Source organism: Penicillium daleae, assembly GCF_028827525.1.
Source record: "Penicillium daleae strain IBT 16125 chromosome Unknown utg000001l_segment0_segment0, whole genome shotgun sequence".
NCBI classification, from domain to species: domain Eukaryota; kingdom Fungi; phylum Ascomycota; class Eurotiomycetes; order Eurotiales; family Aspergillaceae; genus Penicillium; species Penicillium daleae.
This window is the reverse complement of record NW_026623149.1, coordinates 2,037,732-2,058,791: the sequence shown is the minus strand read 5'-3', so window position 1 is coordinate 2,058,791 and position 21,060 is coordinate 2,037,732. Positions and strand designations below refer to the sequence as shown.

At 49.1% G+C, this 21,060-nt stretch overlaps 10 protein-coding genes across 10 annotated transcripts; 4 read left to right on the top strand and 6 right to left on the bottom strand.

Annotated features, from left to right (window-relative positions):
* Positions 1-735: 735 nt before the first annotated feature.
* Positions 736-2,042, top strand: N7458_000621 (Glucose N-acetyltransferase 1; the record flags this gene model as incomplete). The annotated part of the gene is made up of 4 exons (XM_056904015.1): positions 736-1,216; positions 1,308-1,777; positions 1,809-1,949; positions 2,004-2,042. 4 exons carry the CDS (start codon positions 736-738, stop codon positions 2,040-2,042), a joined length of 1,131 nt encoding a protein of 376 aa, XP_056771782.1.
* Positions 2,043-2,322: 280 nt separating this feature from the next.
* Positions 2,323-3,239, bottom strand: N7458_000620 (DUF202 domain-containing protein; the record flags this gene model as incomplete). Its single annotated transcript, XM_056904014.1, has 3 exons — positions 2,323-2,445; positions 2,503-2,777; positions 2,939-3,239. 3 exons carry the CDS (start codon positions 3,237-3,239, stop codon positions 2,323-2,325), a joined length of 699 nt encoding a protein of 232 aa, XP_056771781.1.
* Positions 3,240-4,125: 886 nt separating this feature from the next.
* Positions 4,126-5,030, bottom strand: N7458_000619 (YoaK family protein; the record flags this gene model as incomplete). The annotated part of the gene is made up of 2 exons (XM_056904013.1): positions 4,126-4,730; positions 4,808-5,030. The coding sequence occupies 2 exons, from the start codon at positions 5,028-5,030 to the stop codon at positions 4,126-4,128; spliced, it is 828 nt and encodes a 275-aa protein (XP_056771780.1).
* Positions 5,031-5,728: 698 nt separating this feature from the next.
* On the bottom strand, positions 5,729-7,789 carry N7458_000618 (carboxylesterase/lipase family protein; the record flags this gene model as incomplete). Its single annotated transcript, XM_056904012.1, has 4 exons — positions 5,729-6,838; positions 6,890-7,081; positions 7,141-7,432; positions 7,494-7,789. 4 exons carry the CDS (start codon positions 7,787-7,789, stop codon positions 5,729-5,731), a joined length of 1,890 nt encoding a protein of 629 aa, XP_056771779.1.
* A 312-nt stretch (positions 7,790-8,101) lies between these two features.
* On the top strand, positions 8,102-8,412 carry N7458_000617 (uncharacterized protein; the record flags this gene model as incomplete). The annotated part of the gene is made up of 2 exons (XM_056904011.1): positions 8,102-8,218; positions 8,308-8,412. The coding sequence occupies 2 exons, from the start codon at positions 8,102-8,104 to the stop codon at positions 8,410-8,412; spliced, it is 222 nt and encodes a 73-aa protein (XP_056771778.1).
* A 415-nt stretch (positions 8,413-8,827) lies between these two features.
* On the bottom strand, positions 8,828-9,688 carry N7458_000616 (uncharacterized protein; the record flags this gene model as incomplete). The annotated part of the gene is made up of 2 exons (XM_056904010.1): positions 8,828-9,335; positions 9,405-9,688. The coding sequence occupies 2 exons, from the start codon at positions 9,686-9,688 to the stop codon at positions 8,828-8,830; spliced, it is 792 nt and encodes a 263-aa protein (XP_056771777.1).
* Positions 9,689-10,071: 383 nt separating this feature from the next.
* N7458_000615 (uncharacterized protein) lies at positions 10,072-10,296 on the bottom strand (the record flags this gene model as incomplete). The annotated part of the gene is made up of 1 exon (XM_056904009.1): positions 10,072-10,296. The coding sequence occupies one exon, from the start codon at positions 10,294-10,296 to the stop codon at positions 10,072-10,074; it is 225 nt and encodes a 74-aa protein (XP_056771776.1).
* A 197-nt stretch (positions 10,297-10,493) lies between these two features.
* On the top strand, positions 10,494-11,909 carry N7458_000614 (autophagy protein 22; the record flags this gene model as incomplete). Its single annotated transcript, XM_056904008.1, has 1 exon — positions 10,494-11,909. The coding sequence occupies one exon, from the start codon at positions 10,494-10,496 to the stop codon at positions 11,907-11,909; it is 1,416 nt and encodes a 471-aa protein (XP_056771775.1).
* A 195-nt stretch (positions 11,910-12,104) lies between these two features.
* N7458_000613 (M20 family metallopeptidase) lies at positions 12,105-13,367 on the bottom strand (the record flags this gene model as incomplete). Its single annotated transcript, XM_056904007.1, has 1 exon — positions 12,105-13,367. The coding sequence occupies one exon, from the start codon at positions 13,365-13,367 to the stop codon at positions 12,105-12,107; it is 1,263 nt and encodes a 420-aa protein (XP_056771774.1).
* A 5,721-nt stretch (positions 13,368-19,088) lies between these two features.
* On the top strand, positions 19,089-21,045 carry N7458_000612 (FG-GAP repeat domain-containing protein; the record flags this gene model as incomplete). The annotated part of the gene is made up of 2 exons (XM_056904006.1): positions 19,089-19,119; positions 20,039-21,045. The coding sequence occupies 2 exons, from the start codon at positions 19,089-19,091 to the stop codon at positions 21,043-21,045; spliced, it is 1,038 nt and encodes a 345-aa protein (XP_056771773.1).
* Positions 21,046-21,060: the final 15 nt, after the last annotated feature.

Genomic DNA, 21,060 nt, shown 5'->3' with positions numbered 1-21,060 from the left:
TGTGAGAAGTATGATATAGTTGAGGCTTTTATTTAGCAACTAATATTAAACACACTCAGTATCAGATGAAAATATCATTTCCACCTCCGTGACTGAACCCCCAGCCTTCTCCTCTCCTATATACTTCACCAAGTTGCTCCATGCCTCTTCTATGATGCTGAAGTACATCACCTAGCGCCAACCCTGGGACTGACTACACTAATTCATAGCTTCCTTTTTAACCTCCTTACATCTTTCGCGATGAAAATTAACTCGAATATTAAAGAATAAGAGCAAATATTATATTTATACAAAATAGAAATGAAAAAGATCTTTATCCGCGAGGAGGTGCTGCCACCACCTCGCATGCCCACCCGCCCACTCTCCCCGCCTAGGGATGTGCCCGAGCATCCGTGGAGTCGTGCTCAACACTAGAGGCCTGTACCCATTCCTATATGTTTGCCCATTTCCAGGGCACACCCAAAGGTCATTCCTGATGGGCGACCACTAGGCCATATGAGGGGGAGAGTGACTGGAATACTTATACTGGGATTATATCCCATGATTTTCCAAAAGCCAAAACAGTACATTCTTTAGATTCTCGATTCAGGAACAGTGTTTCTTCAAGAGTCACCTGACTGGACACTCACCTGGGCGTCGTCATCCTTCTCAATCAACACGTGATGATAAGCTCCTAATATGCGTACTCCCCATCGAGGCCTTTAGGCCCCGTCGCTTCCACCGTCGACCCTGCAAATGGCGATCAAAAGCTCCGCATTCCCCTATCGCCGGGGATCCAATGCCTCGGAGAAAGACTTCTTCGATATCCCCGATGAATCATGTCTATCGGTGGTCAAGCGAGAGCTCCGTCGAGTCCGCACCTGGGTCGTCCTCCTGGTATTCTTCGCACTGATTAAATGGATGCGCCGGGCTGGTCCTCCCCCGCCGCCACTCCCGCATATCCGTTACGATGAGGTGGATTGGTCGCGCTACGCGTATTCCCAATATGCGACCAGTGAGACCTATCTATGCAATTGTGTGATGGTGTTTGAGGCTTTACATCGGCTTGGCTCGCGCGCGGATCGCCTGCTGTTTTACCCGAAGGAGTGGGATTTGGTGATTGATGGTGATTCGGATCGGATCAGCCAGTTGCTGGTGCTGGCAAAGGAGGAGTATAATGTGCAAATGGTGCCGGTCGCCATTGAGGGGATCAAGGCTGAGACCGGAGGTGAAGCAGGTGAGTTGGCCTGTTAAGACCGAGACCGTTGGAACGATATTTCAACAACCAGCGCCGACATGGTAACTAACATTGGCTTCCTTCTTATTAGAATTCTCTGAATCATCCTGGGACACCAGTACCGCCAAACTCTACGCCTTTGGCGTGGTCCAATATGATCGGGTTATCCATCTCGACTCTGACATGATGCTATTCCAGCCCATGGACGAACTCTTCTTCCTCCCCAGCACCCCCATCGCCATGCCCCGGGCATACTGGCTCTTGCCCGAGACCCGAACCCTCTCCTCCCTTATCGCAGTCATCGAACCCTCGTACCGCGAATTCACCAAGCTAAAAGAAGCAATCAAGCCTGCGATCTTCGGTCAAATCGATCTCAATCTCACCAACAGTCGCTACGACATGGAGATTCTTAACAATAATTACGGGGACAGTGCCCTCGTCCTTCCTCACAGACAATATGGTCTGGTTTCGGGGGAGTTCCGCACAAAGGATCATCGCGCCTACTTGGGAAATGACCATGAGCAGTGGAATCCTGAAAGTGTCATTGCGGAGGCTAAATTTGTACATTTTTCGGATTGGCCGCTGCCTAAAGCCTTGGGTGATGTGGACCCAAGACCAACTGGCCACGCTGCAGCCGGCATGCGACGAGAATCCCGGGACGCCGGAGGAGAGTGGTTGCCGTGATCGCGAGATTTGGAAAAAGATTTATGATGAGTTCCGGCGCAAGCGCAAGGTATGTCACGCTCGAAGTGGATGATCGTGGTGCTGGGGACTGACTTGACTGCAGGATATTTGTAAGCTGCTGAGCTTCCCAGCACCCGTTTGATTTCTGAGAATTGCTGTCTTTTCTTCCACTCGGCATGATATTGCGGGTTTTCGGAAGCTGTATAGTATAAACGTGCGGAGATGCATAGGGTTATTGAGCGTCTGGGCGTTATTGGAGATACTTTTCGTCATGAGACGCGAATCAATAGAATTGTATAGTCATTACAATCCGGTTATTCTGTAATCATCTCTCATGGATCTATATTCAATGGTATCATCAAAGAGAGAAAAAAAGACATGACCATGTCGTTGGCCTATACCTCGACAGCCCACCGCAAGTATCAAATCCAGCTCCCTCTTACTAGAGAAGACTGTATCCTGCGAGCAACTTGCGCCATTCCAGACGTATTCAAATCCGCCTCGACGAGAATCGCAATCGACAGAATCAACGTAACTAGAAATATCTATACACTCGTCAGCCCACACCTCCATCCAAACAAACACGACACTCCAATACTCACCGCACCAAACAAGAGCCCCACAGCATTCAACTCCCACCCTCCAGCATGAACCTTGCCCACCGAAATCGCACCCTGCTGTCGCCAAAATCGATACGCGCCGATGAGCGCAACCAGGATAGCGACGCAGTGACACGTCACCGCGAGCGGTTTGCCCGCTATGTAAAATTTGAGGCGATCGCCGGGTTGTTGGAGGCGGAAGAGTTGGGAGATTAGGACGCCTTGCATGGCGATTACTACTGAAGTGCGGATGTAGGCGAGGAGGGTTCTTTCCAGCGCTGTATAGCAAAGAGGAGAGGAGTATGTTAGTATCGGGCTTGTCGAGGTGGGGGAATGTATTATACGATATTTCATTCCCCTACAGAACAGGATACAGATAGTTGATCGTATCTCGTATCTCGTATCTGCAAAAGACGAGGATGGAACTGGACAAACGTACCAAAATGATCGCGGTTACTTCGCTGCGGCACCGTCAGGGCAACATGCCGCGTCCAGAATCGAGCAATCCTGCTCGAGCGCAATACGCCTTTTCCTTTGCGTGTGCTTCGCACGCTCGTCGTCGAACGCGCTACCGATGTCCTTCGCGTAGTGACTCGGTACTCCTCCCCCGACGAGGCAGAGGGCGACGAGTACCCCAGTTGCTCCTCGTCTTCGCGAGTCTGCAGTTCCCGCAGTTCAACAGATTCCCGTCTATCCGGGGGTTCTGCGCGTGGAGGGCATGGTTCTCGGGTATCTCTCATGGTTGCGCTGCCTGGTGGGGATGGATTCTGATGGGTTTGGTGGGGAGATACGGACATTGCGTTGCATTGCGCTGCGCTTGCGCTCGGGGATTGGCGGGGTTGACTGTGGTCAAAGCAGGATTGGATTTGGGTTAGTGGCCGCTTCGGGGCCCGGTTTCGATGTTCATCATGATTGAAGAGATGTGGTGGTTGTTGGTCGTTGTGATATGAGAGCTTAGGGACTTGGGTTTGATGATGAGCCCCGCATGGCTGGGGCTTGTCAGAAAAGCTTGGATGATTGAGGTGTGGATGTGGATATCGAAGTACGAATTATGAAGTATCCAGAAGTCACGAGTCTAGAGCCCGAAGGTTCAATTAAGCTTAAGTTCATCCGGTGATGAAATGCAAAAAGAAAAGTACAAACTTTAGAGTACACAACAAAGACAGTGTATGCCTGCCTCATACAACCAACTGGTATCGTCGGCAATCGAGCCATCCACATTGGATCAATGGGTCCCATCAAGGCCCCCACTTTGTGCGAATGGCATCATTTCAGGTTGAAATGGTGGAAGAGGTCACCACTCGCCACGATCGTGATTCTCCACTACGAGGCAGCCATCCTGCCAGGGACGGCCATTCACCGGTCGCTTCGAGGGTTGAAATTTGCATGCTGCTCACGTTGCCACCGACGGATGTAAATGTAGGTATCTTTGTATTGTATAGATCATCTATATGCATTATATCGCTGAATCGGTACTGTGCAATGCATCTTACCACGGGCATCGCACTCTATCAAGATCAATATGTAAAAAGTATAAGCAATGAGCAATCAGCAAGATCAGAGCCGTAGTCCCATCATAAAACAACACCTCTGCATCTCTCTCTCTCTCTCTCCTTCTACTTCCCTCTATTTTGCAGGCGCAGCCTTCCAGAAGAGCCACCCAATCGCCGCCACAAACTTCATCCCAGCAGCCATCCACAACGCCGATTGCATCCCACCGCTGCTGCGACTCAACCAGCCACCCACAATCGCACCAACCAACAAGAAGACCACACCGCCGATCCGGCGATTGCGCTTCACGTTGGTCGTGGGCTTATCGGTGATCTTCGGATCCGAGGCAATATCAAAGTAGACACTGGTCAAGACCACGGTCGGGATTTCATTATACCCGAGCGAGCGACTGCAGGTCATTGCACCCGCGGACTGGAAGGCCAAGAGTCCGATCGGGATCAGTTCCAGGAAGAGCGGGCCCCCATCGAGCGACTGGTCGGTCGAGGTGTGGGGGATGAGATCGGCCTGGATCAGGGCCACGGCGATGATGATGAGGATGGTTTGGATGAGGAAGGAGACGAAGAGGGTGCCACGGCGCAGGGCGCCGACGCGACGCATGACGGTAGAGAAGATCATGGCGCCGGAGAAGAAGGAGGCGATGGAGATGAGGGATTTGAGCCACCCCCATGGTTTGCTGGCGGGTTGGTTTGAGGCGCCCAGGCCGAGGAAAATGGTGTTTCCTGTAGTCAAAGAAGGCCGGGTTAGGATTTGTTGTGTTGTGTTTTGTGTAACTACTTGGAATGGAATTGAGTCATACCGGTTTGCATGCCCAGGAAGCAGGACCAGGCATTGTATGCGCTGCTATCGCAAAGACCCGTCAGGAAGCAGAGGAGCAGACACACCAGGTCTGCATAGGTCGGGTCGAGGGTTTGCTTCCATCGTCGCAGGAGGGTGGACTCCTTGGACTCTTTCAGGGATTGCGTCGTTGGACTGGCCTCGAGATCGGGCGCGGCCGGCGATGGTTGAGTGGTTTTCTCCATGGCCGGATCTCTTCCGAGGATGCGACGTCACCACAACCGAGAATTAGAGTGGACGAAGAGGGAAGAGGGACTTGGTAGAAGTTGCGACAGCGATTGGGAAGAGGAGGTTAGAAATATAAAGAGGGAAGAGACTGGTTTCGCGGACCGAAGGAGGAATGGAAATGACTCCAAAATGTCTGGGCAAACTACGACTTTTTGGGGGTCTGACCCGATCAAGTCGGCGGGCGCGGCCGATCTCCGAGAATGTTTTTCTTTTTTTTTTTTTCTCTTTTCTTTTCAATGCCGATAGGTAGCTTACCTTCTCGAGAATCCTTAGACTTCGTAGGGCTGAACTGTTGAGAAAGTAATTGGTTACCCCCTAGACAGTGCTACAGTAAGTAAATATGCACCAGTCATTAAATCTGAGCTCCTGGGACGATAGGTGCCTGTATTATTCAACTTGTCGATGGTCAATCAATATCTACTCAGCATTGAACTTGTTCATAATGAATTCTATCTTATTGGAGCAAAAAAAAGAGGAATCTGTTGCGAGGAAGCGCTCTCCACTTTCGACGTCTGCCTTGGATTCTACAGTGTCACCGAAATACTGGTTTATAATAAGCGACGTTGCCATTCTTTGAGAAATATACAGGAGCACTCATGGAGATTTCTTCCATCCTCAATCCATCCCAGTTATAAACAAGCTGTTCATAATCGTTTCAAATCAGGATAGCAGCCCCCATCAAAATAGTGCTCAAAAAGATCGAACCTCCGATGGAAGGGGAAGAAGTTACACCGCCACTCGTCGAAAAAGAACTGGTCGGTGAAGCCGTAGGCTTTGCACTGCTACTGGAAGACGTCTGTGCCGTAGCCGTGGTATTTCTTCCATCCAGCATGGCGCTGACCTGAGCCCATAACTTGCAGACGGAGAAGTCAATCTGGCCAGGCGTACTTGAATTCCCGAAGATCATTCCAGGGGTATTCGAGCCCGTGGATGTAATTTGGAATGTCGGCCATTGAATAGCCTCGGTCGACGGGTTGCCATCCTCGGCCATTGCTGTCCATAAGCTGATCATCTCATTGCTCAAATCCCACTCAGCTTGTGAACCACTGCAGGTGTAGTGCTCGTTAGGATAGCTGAAATTCAAATTGCCGAAGACGAATGGGATTTCAGCAGTATGAGCGGCGCCCATGACTGACAAATCGTCTGCAATTGGAACAAGTGTATCCAGCCACGCACAGGTGGAATTGTGAGTGAACTCATAGGCCCATACCGGGTTACCATTGCGTGCGGTATGCATCGCACTCTGATATGTTGGGCATTTGAAATGTGCGTCTGTGAGGACTTGTGCAATAGCCTCCAATACACCAGATCCGGCCGTCAACCCGAGTTTCTTGACGGCAGATTCAAAGAGAGATAATGGGTAATATTTCTCGATCATTTGAGCTGCAGGGCCAAAGTCTCCTTGAAGAAAAGCCTTGTAATCAGCCGCTGTGAGGTTTGCGATGAGCTTCGCTGACGGATACTTCGTGATGGCATCCAAATTGCCCTCTTGTTGATCTTGTAATTTTGACGTGTTAGCTTTCAGTCTATGATTCGACATAAGGTGGAAGGTGTGCCTACTGTATCCAAAGACTGCCGGGACTTGTGCCCCACGATACAGAGGATTCTCTTTGACGACGGTGCCATCCACAATTGGGCAGAATTCGGGCGTCTGGCTGTTGGAAATTCCAATTCCACTGAGTCCCCCGATCCCGGAATTCATATAGGCATTGGAATAAAATGCCATCTGAAGGTCGGCAGAGGAAACGGATTGGAGACAGGATTTCTATAGCAAGGTCAGTCCAGTATACCGATGTAACGAACAATGTCCACTCACGTCGTTTAGACCGCATTTAAGCTGCTTCGCAAACGAAGCACCCAGCTTTTGGGCAGACGAATTCTGTGTCAATTGAGGTAAAGCAATCGATTCAATTATGGCGCTCTTGAAGAGAGATGGTGCCGCAGGAAGAGTCGCAATAGTGTATACGTCTGTAGCACCAGCTGATTGTCCGAAAGCGAGCACTTTTTCCTACATTGCCAAACCATAATTTAGTTCAGAACTTCGAAGCAAGTTGAAAAACCACTTACAGGGTCACCGCCAAAGGCGGAAATGCTTTTCTGAACCCATTCGAATCCAAGAATCAGATCTTGAATTCCCTGATTACCATAAATTCCAGCACTGTTAAGTGCTAAGAAACCGAGGGGCCCGAGTCTGTAGTTCAGTGATACAACCACTGCGCCTTTCTCGGCCAGGTTGCAGCCGTCATACAGAGAGTATTCAATGCCGCCTTCTGTGTCGGATCCGCCAAAAATCCAAACCTTGACAGGGAGTTTTGAGTCTTTAGTCGCGCTAGATGGAGCCCAAATGTCCAAGTAAAGGCTTTAGGAATACAAATGCATTAACAAAATAGTCGTTTGTCAGGCTTAAGGGGTTGACTTACCAGTCTTCAGATTTGGTTCCAGATGGCACAGTCCCATTTCCAAATTGAATACAAGTTGGAGCAGAAATGGTTGAATTGAGTACTCCGTTTGAGTATTTTTTGTTGTAGGCCTTGGGAGGTTCGAATCGCAAGTCCCCAACTGGAGGTTCTGCAAATGGAACGCCCTTGTAGTAGACCGCACCTTGCCCACCGCTGCACTTTCCACCCTTGAGAGTGCCAGCATCAATGGTAACGGAAGGCGAGGCTAGAGCCGTGGCTACAACGGCCGACAAAGAAATTGGGAAAAGCACCCTCATTCTTATTGATGTTTGAAGTGTCTTGGAAGTTGAGATGAAGGAGCATCGGCGGTGCTCGCACTCCGGCTTTTAAAGAAAATATTCAAGTGTTAACGGTCGCTCAGCACTTCATGATATCGTGTTGATCCTTCTATGTACACATTTAGACTATATCCACCTTTTGGCCCCGGTTGTCCTTCTTGTTTTATTGAGATCATGGCCCTCTTCTCATTGGCTGCACATCGTAGTTACCTAAAAGAGACTAGCCCTCACAGCCTTCTCGGCTTCAGCCCCTGGTTCCAAACCAGATCGGGTATAGATCAACTTGTTAAGATGCATATCTACCTCAGCCCCGAACAGGGGAACACCTACAGTAACAGTTCTCGTACGGATCACCAATGGGTCCACATGGAACCAATTAGCGTTGCGGCCCAACACCCAGTATGGCATGTAAGTTGTGAGTTGAGTTGTTTGTAACCCGCTAATTTCATCGGGTGATATGCAAGCTATTTTGAAACGAGCTTCGGAGACACCCCCAGCCGTCCACTTCTACTGTCCAAACTCGAGCTTTGCGCAAGTTCGGAAGCATGCCTAGATTCGCTGGGCTGGTCAACAGTCGCGTCTATGAGGCTCCGAAGCCGTGATATATTCAAGATTAGATTCAAGCGGAGTTCGACACTACTCCGATCCTGCACAAAGAGAGTAAGGCCATTCAGCTCAAGCCTCGGTATTAGTTAGGTTAGCATCTTCTCCTGTTCGAGTAGCAACTACTTCACCAGCTACAGGCAGTGTTGTCCAAGCGGGTGGTGGATGAAGAAAGTTTTACACTCTCCCTACGCCACACAAGGTATAACGAGAAGAGATTTGGACAGTAGAATTTGGAAATGTTTCCCGGATTGCAAATATTAACAGTTCCCCAGCTGAAAGCAAAATTCAAACTTGACTATAGGAGACATCGCTAGAAAAATAGTTCACATCATCGTATGGCAACATCAAACCGGCTCAGAAGTTGACTTCGGGTATTCACAAACATCTGTCCAATAACTTTCCCTTACGTGCTCACGCCTCATCAGGCTTTGGCTCCTCCCATTCTGGAGTAGGCTTCACAAAGTCTGACTGTAGGATAGCCGATACGCCAAATATCATAGCGATAACCATAGAGATGATCTCTTCCAATACAGACATACACAAATAGACGGTGAGGCTGGTGTGATCGTTCTCAGCCAATGAAGCCATCGAGAACTTCGGGTTATTGGTGTAGTCGCCGAGGGCCGAATAGATCAGCCGAACCAACAGGAAGGGAGCAGACAAGGCAATACCAAGGAACAGTTTCTTCTGATACCTCAGCATTGCGAAGGAGTATGTGTAGAAAAGCCAAGCGGTAAGGAGGATAACCAGCACGTATACAGTGAGGAAGAGACCCATGGCTGCTTTGGGTAGCGTCCCTGGGGTGTAACCATGCGTTGTATCGGCGGTGCTGATTCCGACTATACCAAGGACTAGGCCGATGATAGCCATAAGGGTTACCAATACGAGGGGACGAGGAGGAATCTTCTTCTCCAAATCACTAGATAGTATCTGTTAGCCACGCTCATCATATTCGACGAGCTTCCCCGTCCGCCGGTCATCAACTCACATTAGTCTCAGCACTCCAACATAAGCCAGCAACAGAGGGGCAATGCCAATCAGCTGGCACACGAATATGGCAATTCGAACATTTTTCGTATCATCATTGATGGAAATTAATGTCGCAATACTGCCAGCAAGCCGAATGAGAGAGAGGGTAAAGGGATATCGCCAGATCTTCGAGCCCACTCTCCAGCCTGTCCGTTTCCAGATGAAAAGGGAAGCGACGAGAATGAAAGGAAAGACGATGAGCTGAAGGATAGCTATTCCATCCTGATATGTCACGGCCCCCATAGTGGTCTTACTTTGATAGGGAGTAGTAGATCCAAAAAGTTGTGAAACAGGTTTGAAGAAGAAGAATGGTTGGAGATGAATGAGAAATTTTGGTCGTCGTGTGTTCCTCCGAACGGCGGACAAATGAGCCTTTTTATGTGCTCGTTCAGACACAACCAGACGTTTTGTTATGTGTACTGGATTTCCAATTTAAGGTCACCAACCTTTTCGATAATTTTGACATCTCCAAATCCGTGTGCTGATTGGTTCTGCATCTGAGATACTGAAAGCAGACTAGCGTGTGTATGGCCACTCCTTCAGCCTTAAGTGGGCTGTAGCTATTGCTAGCTCCTTCTGGGATACCCCTCTTGGTAAAGGAGTGCAGATCTTCGGATCTTCTCTGCTTAGTCGTCATCACGCAGCTTCGGCTTGGGGGCCGTGGGGGCCATTTGGGCCACGAATTTCTTCAGTTCCACGGTGGCGGCCCCCAGGTCGCTAACAGCGTGAACGCTCGTGTGTGTGGAAGAACCACTCGAAGAAGCCGTGTGCACTAGCAAGGAGCTTGTTTCCCAGGGGAATCGAGGTCTCTTCAGCTCGCCACAGCTCCGCCGTGAGCGACTGGTCGTCATTTACTAGGACCCCTTTGCATTTCATGAGTCTCGTCATTAGCTTTGCGACAACCTTGTCGACGGAGCCATCAATATGAGAACACTCAATGCACTTCGCGCAAGAACATCCAAAAATTGCGAGAATTGCCGGCTCGTGAAGCGACGCGTGGGTCTTTCCTTGCCACTCCATAGTCCAGACACGTTAGCACTAACCTTACATGGCGACACAGTGTGATAAGCAGGTTCCCCAATGTGGTCAATGCATTCGCGCACACGAACCTTGCCGTGGATACCGCGATGAATGGGATTTAATCTTCCGCGATCAGACAAGCCACACAATCAACCGGTCCCGCAAGACATTGGAATGTAATGGGGCCTCGTTCGAGGTCACCCCTTCGACTCCACCTACCCGAGGTCTGGATCCTAGTCTCGAGGAAATAGGCGTGAATTATTTCCTGCAGGAGTTCGTTGCGGGTGGTCGCTGTCCCTCGCGTGGATATCTGAACTATATCCCAACGGTCTATTCGGCTGATGCCGAGCACCTGACCCTTGCCACTAGTATGGCGGCCGTGGGTCTTGTGGCATTGGCAACTCGCCAGCCAGAGCTTACCATCCGGGCGCACGCCAAATACTCAGAGGCGATCCGCCTTGTGAACAATGCGTTGGCGTCCTCCGTCGAGTCGGTCAAGGATAGTACCTTGATGTCTGTGATATCGTTAGGGGTCTTTGAGCATGTCTCAAACTTTGAGTCGTGGGTTCGACATGTCAAAGGAGCTGCCGCGCTGGTGGTTGCCCGGGGTAAATCCCAATTCGCTCGTAGGCCTGCCATCCTGATGTTCAATCAGGTACGCGCAGATATGGCAGCTGCCTGTGTCCAATGCATACAGCCGTTTCCAGACGACTTGCGTGAGCTTCAGGAAGAGGCAACCAAGTATACAACCGGTTCTGATGCATTTTGGTTACTCGGAGTGCTTGCCACTCGTTGTGCAACTCTGTTCGCTGCTGTCACAAAGAAGAATACTGACAGGACTTCACTTATACCCATGTCCTGGTCTGACTTCCTAGAAGAAGCGATCGCGCTCCAGAGTGATTTCCAACATGCTCTAAGTACCCTTGCTATGCAAGAACCGTACATAACCGCCGGACAATCCGGTGGGAATGCAACTTCCGTGTCCTTTAATGGTCAATATGACCTGTACAAGTCATCTTGGGCAATAAGACTTTGGAACAACTCGCGAATGGTTGAAATCATCGTTAGCGAGATTATATGCTGGCTCATAAACAAGATCCTAACCGAGGAACCGGCTTATCCCGCTGAGTCTCGTCTGAAGCTTGAATCAAAGCTCCAGTACTCACTGAATATCATGTCAAGACGAGCAGAGGAAATACTGGCGAGCATTCCGCAGGGCCTAGGGCTTGTATTAGCATCTGGTTCCCATATGCCCCAACAACCAATCGTGTCAGGCTGTTATATGCTGATCTGGAGTCTATATACAGTCGGCAAATGTCCTACTATCAGTGGTCAAGATCGCCAATGGGTCATCAAGCAACTCAAGGATATTAGTGAGAGTGGAAATATCGCGATGGCGTTGCAGCTTGCGGAGGATCTCGTTAGCACGGAAAGTATACGTTGAGAGTTTATCCCTCTAGAGAGTCCCTGCAGAGATCAATTTTACAGGGCATTAGTCATTTCACCGTAATATAATTAGATGGTGGATGTTTCTGTGATAGTCAACTAGCTCTCTATCAACGAACCTAGTCCTCTATCTATGGTTCTATGGTCTTCCCAGTCGATTATATACACATGGGGGTAACACAGCGCCTCACAATTACTTCCTCAAAAACGTCAACGCCGCCAGACACAAAGCATCTACACCCACCTTCATCGTAGGCTGAATCGCAGGCGCAAACCTCGCCGAATGGTTGCTCGGAATCTCTTCACTGGAATTCTCGTCTCCGTGCACCCTATCCCAAAGCTCAGGATCAATCCCCCCAAACAACCAAAAGCAACATGGAAGATCTCTGCACCGGCCCAGGTTCGAAAAGTCCTCGCTGACATTCGTCCGAGGTGTATCGCCATCAAATTGTTCTTCGAAATGCTGTCCAAATGACACGGCCAGTGCGTCCGCGACGTTATGGTCGTTGTCCGTGGGCGGGAACCGGCGTGTGGGCGTGAAGATGGGCGGTTTGGGGGACCCGCTAGCTTGACATTCGGCCTCAACGATGCGCTGAATCGCGGATAAGATCTTTTGTCGAGTTTCCAGCTTGACGGTTCGAAAGTCGAGTCCAATCTCGGCCCGGTCGGCGATGATATTCTCGGCCTGCCCGACTTGCAGGCTGCCCACCGTCACGACGGCCAGATCGCTGGGGTCGACTTCTCGACTCACAATGCCTTGCAGTCGAAGGACGATGTGCGCTGCCAGTACGGCCGGATCAACCGTTTGATGAGGTAGAGAGCCGTGGCCGCCACGCCCAAAGACGGTGATTTTCATACTATCCGCCGCGGCCATGATTGTCCCCGGTCGGGATCCGATGCTACCAGCACGCATGCGCATAACGTGCTGGCCAAAGACATAATCCGGTACGGGGATCTTGGAATACAGCCCATCGTCCACCATGGCCTGGGCACCACCGCCTCGTTCTTCGTTCGGCTGGAAGAGCACGATGAGCGTGCCGCTCCAGGCGTGCTGCGTTTTGGCCAGAGTTTCGGCCGCAGCCAGGAGACAGGTCATATGCATATCGTGTCCACAGGCATGCATCACCGGCTTCTCGATTCCATCGGCGTCGCGCATAGTAACCGAGCTTGCATAGGGGAGTCCGGTGAGTTCCTGGACGGGGAGGGCGTCCATGTCCGCGCGCAGCAGGATGGTTGCTCCTGGGCCATTGCGGAGAACTCCTGCGAGGCCGTAGCCGCCGATGTGGGTGTGGATTTCATAGGCGTTGAGCTGGGCCAGATGGGCGGCGACTTTTTCAGAGGTGGATTTCTCTTGGAGGGAGAGTTCCGGGTGGGCGTGGAAGTATTTGTAGAGATCCTCGTATGGGGTTAAGTCGAAGGAATTTTGTTCGAGGATCTTTGGTATGCCATGAGACATCTTGAACTTGTTGAAATATGGAAGGAATAATGCATAAACCGCAATAATCTCAGTACAATGGTTCAATTCTTCATGCAACCAGGAGTGTCGTGAGTCAGACTGTTCGCAATGAGGGGAAGCCTTCTCCAAGTCGAGGTGGGCGAGGAGACCCCAACTGGCGAGGACTTTGATAGGCCTGGCAACCAGCTTAGTCTCCACTGGACATCCACTTGCCGACTACGTATTGCTTCGATATGCCTGTATTAAAAGTATATGGTTTAAGCCTGGAAGAGAAAAAAGAATCAACCATCTTGGGTAGGTCGACTTGATCTCGGATTGAAACGGAAGTTGGGGCAATCACCATGTCAGTAGTATATGCGCCTATATACACCGGATTTTGTCCGCCCGGTGGGGCTTCCCTGTCTGGGCTGCCGCCGCTTTTATGAGGGCGATCAGGCTCAGGCTCACTGAGTAAATGTCAGCACGGGCTCATGCTCAGTGATCTTGCAGTCATGTGATCGAGCAGTGACCAATTATGGGTGCTCAGTGATGGCTCAGTGATCACTCAGCCGCTGCTGACTCACCAGCACTCATTGTCCTGTCAGCGAGCCGTACTCCGTACTCCTTCCCTTCTAGCCCATGTCAGACTATACCCAAAAAGAAATGCCCCACAGGGTTATCTATTCTGTGAAAACTAGCGCGTAAAGGTCCTGCGAGGTCCTCCTATTCTGGAGGTCTCCTTTAGTTAGAAAACTAAGCGACTTACTGTAAAATTATCAGCCTAGGTCGCCTGATTCCATACGTAGGCCAAAAAGATCACTATATCTGCGATCAGCGGATATGACCTAGGAGCCAACACATATAGTAGCGCAAGCTTATTCTTATATCGTAACAATTCTATCTCCCTTTGTAGAGGGCATGCCATGCCCTAAACAGTTAGCCATCCGTAACTACTAGCTCCCTGTGCAGAACCACCAAATCTGTTTGGAGAACTATACGAGGTTTTAGGAGGACCATGCTGCATTTTCTGAAGACCTTAGCACGATTAATGTAACTTATCGTTGAGACAAGAATCGGGAAAGACGAATTGTCTTCTTCAAGGCCCTTATCAGTAAATAAGGTATTTCAATTTTCCCTTATTCAAAGCTAAGGGTCAGCTATTGACTGGAATACAGAAGCACCCAGCTACCGAAGATGACCCCGAAGGCGATAACACGAGCTCTGCCGAACTGGAAGGTCCGGATTGGCTGATGAGTGAAATCGAAGTGGAGGCTTGACTTGGAGTACATGGCAAGCCACTTTCTGACAGAGGAGCTCTAGATTGGCTGGTGATAGGTATCGTCGCAGAGGTTTGTTGTGTAACAGGAACTGTGGTTGCGCACTGCGAAGGCCTAGTGCCCGTAACACTGGACTTGCTACCCACGTTAAAATCATGTCTAGGGCGCAAGTGCTGGTGGTGCCTTGCTGATTAAAGAAAGAAACAGTGCCATCTTTGGTGACGTTGCCCTATACTAATTGCCGTCCGTCTACTGTGCCACATATATCAAGCTTCAGCGTGTCGTTATTGACCTGAGTACCATTTAGAGTGAAGCCAGGCAAATTCTCAGTCCTTGACCATCATAACACAGAGCATAATCAAACCTACTTGAACAATTTCTCCCATCGAGACGAGTGAAAGGAGCCGAATAACCTGTGCACCTATAATTACTCTCAGACCACACCATGCATTGGTCGTGGTTGTTAATAATAAACTTTCGAGAATTTTGGAGTCTATACGCCTACTACATCTGAATGGGACATATGGTTAAAAATGAATGGGATGCATGCTCTCCGGGGAAGTGGGGCTATACTTGAGAAACAAACCCTAAATAGGATGCAATGCATCCCACCCCCCCCTATGGGATAGGTCATGGTTCGCTATATAGACTTTCGTTGCTCCCACACATAGTTGCAGAAGAAGAGCGCCGATTGGGTTTCGTAAGAGACTCGAACGCAGTCCCCAGCTTGCGCAACACGCTGCTGCTCTTCAACGTCCAACATGTGCTGAATGTTGACGAGAGTTGGATCCACATACTGTATGCAGGCGATGCAAACATCGGATTGGTAAATTGTCCTTTTTTCAACTACATCTCACATTTGATTCACTGCAGAAGGCCTGGTGTTTTTCTGGGTATCCGTCTGGGCTCGACTTGATAGGAAAGGCTTGAGTGTGTGGTGTCTCACTGATCTCCACCTTCTGCATATCAACATTGCTGCGGGCCGTACTGTTATTGGACACCAGGAATTCCTTTAAGCCACCCTCATACAGCTATGTTTCTTATTCCGAGTGTGACTGGCTCCACAGAGTGTTTCTTGACGGTATAAAGTTCCTAGAGATTCAAGAGGCGCAATATATGCTGCCTCTGCCCTGTAATTGGCGATTTTGGGTAATGATTATACCTTGCTTAAGACGCTATCATAATGTCACTCAATGGATAACCTACGTAATAGCATGAATTTACTGTATATCATTCGTTGAACCTTACGAGTGTTACATAACTAGGCACCGGCCGCGACAAAACAGGCAGAAATAGCGGGGTGAACGTACGTTACACAACGAAAGGCTATATGATGCATGATGCGAATTTTGAACCCGGAGGTACAGTCCATTTGCCACCGGACCAATGAGAATATCCTTTCGAACACCTTGTGCGAGATGATCACCAGATATTTTTATCTACAACATCCACTTACTTTTAACAAACTTTATCCCTTGCATACACTGGCGGCTCCTGCTCGGGATCTGTGAGGCCATACGGTAAGTGAATCTGGCGATCGGTAATCGGCTGATCCAGACAGGTGTCGGACACTTATCATTCAACGCTTTTAGCAATGCACTGGAATCTGCCAGGTCGAGCTTCAGTATAGTATAGCGGCGACAGATATCACATAGATAATGAATGTACTGCCCAAAGTCTCTCACTCATCTCCTTGCTCATCGGAGGTCCAGTGATTTTTAAATAATAGCATCGGAAATACTCCCAATCTGCCTCAAGAGCATTCGCCTTAGAGAATCTGCAAAGGCGACGACCTTCTGGATTGCGCTTCAACTTGAGGCACCAATTTAGAAACCGATGTATATCGTTGGATGTGGCCTGGTGAAGAGCTTCAGATGCTCTGCTCCATTTTGCGGGAGCAAATTGCTCATATCATTTGACTTTGCAGTCTCTATTGAAAAGTGTCAGCGCAAGTGGAGAGTTACTCACAGCTTCCTCTCATTCGTTGTTCCTACGGCCCTCGTTCCCTATGTTTTTGTATGTATTATTGGGTATATGAAGCAACTTGGACCAGCTTACTCTGAGTATCGCGGCCTCAAGTATGGGAAGGAAAGGTGGGACCGGAGTAGACTTGGCCTAATTTTTTTTGTAGAGTAGACATGAATATTTTCTAGGGGCCATACGAAGCTGAAAATTTTGGAAGTCCTAAGTTAGATATTAATATCCTTACTCAATAATTTTGAAGTTAAGCGTGAAAGTTTTGGGAGCGTGAGAGTTGGATGAAAATGGTATGATTTTGTTGATGGGTCCAGTCGCCAAACCTATTAGCCGCAAAGTCTGTTGTACGACAATTCGAATATTCCAGGACTTACCTCAGGCTCCATCCCTTATTCTAACTAATCTAGCAGGAGTTTTGGGCAATTAGTACAGTAAGAGCTCTAGAACTAGGCCACTGTAGGCTCCATCCGAGCACGGACACTCCCATCGTACGAATTGGGCTTGATCTTGGTTCCGGAAGAGCCCGTTCTTGGCCATATATGTCATGGTCTTTTCTTTCATGAAGTCATTGCCAGCTGACATGGGGTCATTGGGAAAATCGCTGCCACCTGCAGGACGATCTGCGATGAACCAGGAAGGACTCCCTACCTCGAATCTCCCCTCCCCTACGTTATGTGCCTCTTTTTCATGTTACACAAAGACGTGTTGGCCTTGTATTTGACTCCAAATCATTCTGAATCATTCTGGCCAGAACGTGGAGGACAGGGATGGAAGACACTGAGATAAATCGAATGTGTCAGGATGGATCCATGAGGCCTTCTCAAGAAATACTCTTGCCACAACTTGACTTGGTTCTTTCTTCCTTACCTGATTGACAGACATTCTACTATGCACAGTAGACGCTCTTACAATTAGTTGTTACGGTGTAACAATAATATTGAGCTACTACATGTGTTGGTCCTGGTCATGTCAATTTCTGACGGTTGTCATAATGGTTTCTTTGGCTAAAGCGTCGATCGGGTGACACAGGCATGACCTCGTGACAGCGACCATGACCTCGAGTAAGTATAAAGGACCGAGACGCAAATTTCTTCGTCGAGAAAGGACCAAAAAGAGTCATCGCGCGTCAATTCATAGAGAATACCGGAAAGTGGTTAGGAATGTGAAGAGAGCGATGTCTGTTTATGAAATACTCTGAACTACAGAGGTGGTCATTGAACTATCACGGTGTTTTGGGATTTGAAACATTGACTATTACATAGAGTGGCTCCAGAGTGCTATGGCAGAATTCACAGTGTATCGGTTTTTGTATTTATGCACTTGCTGTTGAGTTGAATCTTCCTAAGCGGCCGCTCTTAAGCCCGCACTTCCTAGACATTAAACGTGGGAGATGCCCACCTTGAAACAGAAAGTTGAGTTATTCGTAGCAACACATTCACCACGGTCAACCATCTGAGCTTAAGGGACGTCTCGAACGGTCCTTGATCAATTAGTCCTCATAATATTAGATGCCCAATTTTATTAAGACAGTCCGTATAACTATTCATCGATAGCATAACTTGGGTAAAATTTTCAGAAAAGCTAAAAGCATAAACAAGTGGTAACGCCTCTGCCCGCCACAAAGTTACGACCAAAGAAAAATGTTCGAATTGCCAAATGGCAAGAATTAACGACGGCCAATAGATCATTCTTGTCATTCTGAACATAACGCGGAAAACAGTGTTCTTAGCATCACCCTCGTGGCTTTATTCATCCGAGGCTTGATATCTCTTTGGTCATACAGAACATGGCCAGTATAGCGCTCATGTTTCTCCTGGTAGATATAAACCGGCTGACCTTTTTTTGAGTTGTTCTTCTGTTGCAAACAATGCTGTGGCGTTTGCCTTTGAGGTTGGTATGGCTCGTGTGCGAAGGGTTTCTGCAATGGTAAGTTTCTTGAAATAAAACCCTCATATTATTGACATTTTTGCTTCCTTAAGGATGGCGACGGTGAAATGCGGTAGGTCAGGTTTCTCTGTAGCGGCTTCAATGAGGGTCAGGGCACGGTCTGTCTCGAAACTCTGGTCACCACCTACACTCATTGTTTCTCAAACCCTAATGGCAGAATTACTAGTCAATATTCGGGATGGTTTCCGAAGATCTTTCCGTGCAGTATCAATAGAGCGTTACATACTTTAATTGTAACACGTCGCTATGTCTCGTAACTAACATTACCGGTCCAAGGCAACTGAGATAGCCTGCGGAACACCCGCTAAGCACCTGATTTGGCTTCATTTTTCTAGCCAAGTATTTCCTTTTCGTACAACATCAAAAGCCAACTGAATCGGACCCGCGGGTTTTGGTAAGGTCCTCATCGACTATCTCTTGTAAATATCTGACTTAATTCCACTTCTGATAATAAGTTCTGGGCCCAGTCTTATGGTGATATGATTGGTCCAGCTACTGCGTTTGCCCAAGCTTATTTTCGCTACATGTGACATTTGTGCTAATGAACACATTCTTGGTTGGCCAGATGCGGGGTATTTGACGAGTGGTAAGCCACCGTACGAGAGGCAATTGCCGAGCAGCAGCATTACCCAATCTCATTTTCACTGAATGGTACATTTGAGCTCATGAACACATTTTTGATTGGATTCCAGAATTTGGCGAGTTGTAAGCCATCGTAGTAGCAACACATGCACATGACTTCAGATAGTCAATATAAATACTCTAAATTTGTCCAGTGTTTCTATTCCACTGTCTCATTTTACTTTCGCGACATATTGGGGACCTATCCTATACTGCTAACGCTAGATGATCTATAAAACCGGCATATCTAATGGCCCAACTCGTGCTCACCTTTCTCTTCCTAACTTTCTTGGGTATGTCTGCGTCCGTAATGCCATGAGCTCACGCTAATATCGCCTTCACATAGCGACTACAAGCTTGGCTCAGGGGAACAATGTCTGCATCAACTGGTGTAGACAGAATTTACCGAACTCAGCCAGCTCGTGTATATCGTTTGCGGCACACCGAACGGGACCGTGTTATATCTGTGGACCTCGCAAGACCAGTGCGACCGAACAGCTATGCTCTGGCTCTTGTAGTCAAACCAATACTGACAGTAACAATTGCGGGAGTTGTGGCAACGTTGTAAGTGGGACCGTTGCTGGTGTCAAGATAATTAATGCTCACGCCTCTATAGTGCCCTGCTGGATCGACCTGCTCGTCAGGCGCTTGTATATGCACGAATTCTGGTCTAGCTCCGTGTAATGGCACTTGCCCTGATCTAAACTCGGACAGCCACAATTGCGGTAGTTGTGGCAACGTTGTAAGTGGGACAGTTGCTGCTGGTGTCAAGATAATTAATGCTCACGCCTCTATAGTGCCCTGCTGGATCGACCTGCTCGTCAGGCGCCTGCGTACTATGCTTTGAGGCGCAGGCAACATTTGACGTAGGATCACTTCCGTTTGGTGTTGCAGTGGGCGACTTTAACGGAGATGGCCATCTCGATATCGTGGCTGCAAATGTGGGCGGCAGTTCAATAAGTGTCTTACTTGGGACTGGAGATGGTAGCTTTCAGGCGCAGGCGATATTCGACGTTCAGGGCGCGCCTTTTGGTGTTGCAGTGGGCGACTTCAACGGAGATGGCCATCTCGATATCGTGACTGCGAATGACGGCGGCTTCCATGCAGTCAGCGTCTTCCTTGGGACTGGAGATGGTAGCTTCGGGCCGCAGGCTACCTTTGACGTGGGCTCCGACCCAGTGGGTGTTACAGTGGGCGACTTCAACGGAGATGGACATCTTGATATCGTAACTGCGAATCAGAACAGCAATACAGTCAGCATTTTGCTCGGAGTTGGAGATGGTAGCTTCCTGGCGCAGGCTACCTTTGACGTGGGGACCAGCCCAGATGATGTTGCGGTGGGCGACTTTAACGGAGACGGCCATCTCGACATCGTGGCTGGGAATGAGGGCAGCAATACCGTGAGCGTCTTGCTCGGAGTTGGAGATGGTAGCTTCCACGCCCAGGCTACTATTGAAGTTGGACCTAATCCGTTTGGGGTTGCAGTGGGCGACTTTAACGGAGATGGCCATCTCGATATCGTAGCTGCAAATGTGGGCGGCGGTTCTGTCAGCGTCTTACTCGGGACTGGAGATGGTAGTTTCCATGCGCAGGCCACATTCAATGTGGGGAGCGGGCCGTTTGGTGTTACAGTGGGCGACTTCAACGGAGATGGCCATCTCGATATCGCGGCCGCGAATAATGGCGGCGGTTCTGTGAGCGTCTTACTCGGGACTGGAGATGGTAGCTTCCAAGCGCAGGCCACATTCAACGTGGGGACAAATCCAGCGTTTGTTGCAGTGGGCGACTTCAACGGAGATGGTCATCTCGATATCGTGACCGCGAATGAGGGAAGTGACACAGTGAGCGTCTTGATCTGGAAACCTTGCGGCGCTTAGAACAGGTATCGCTCA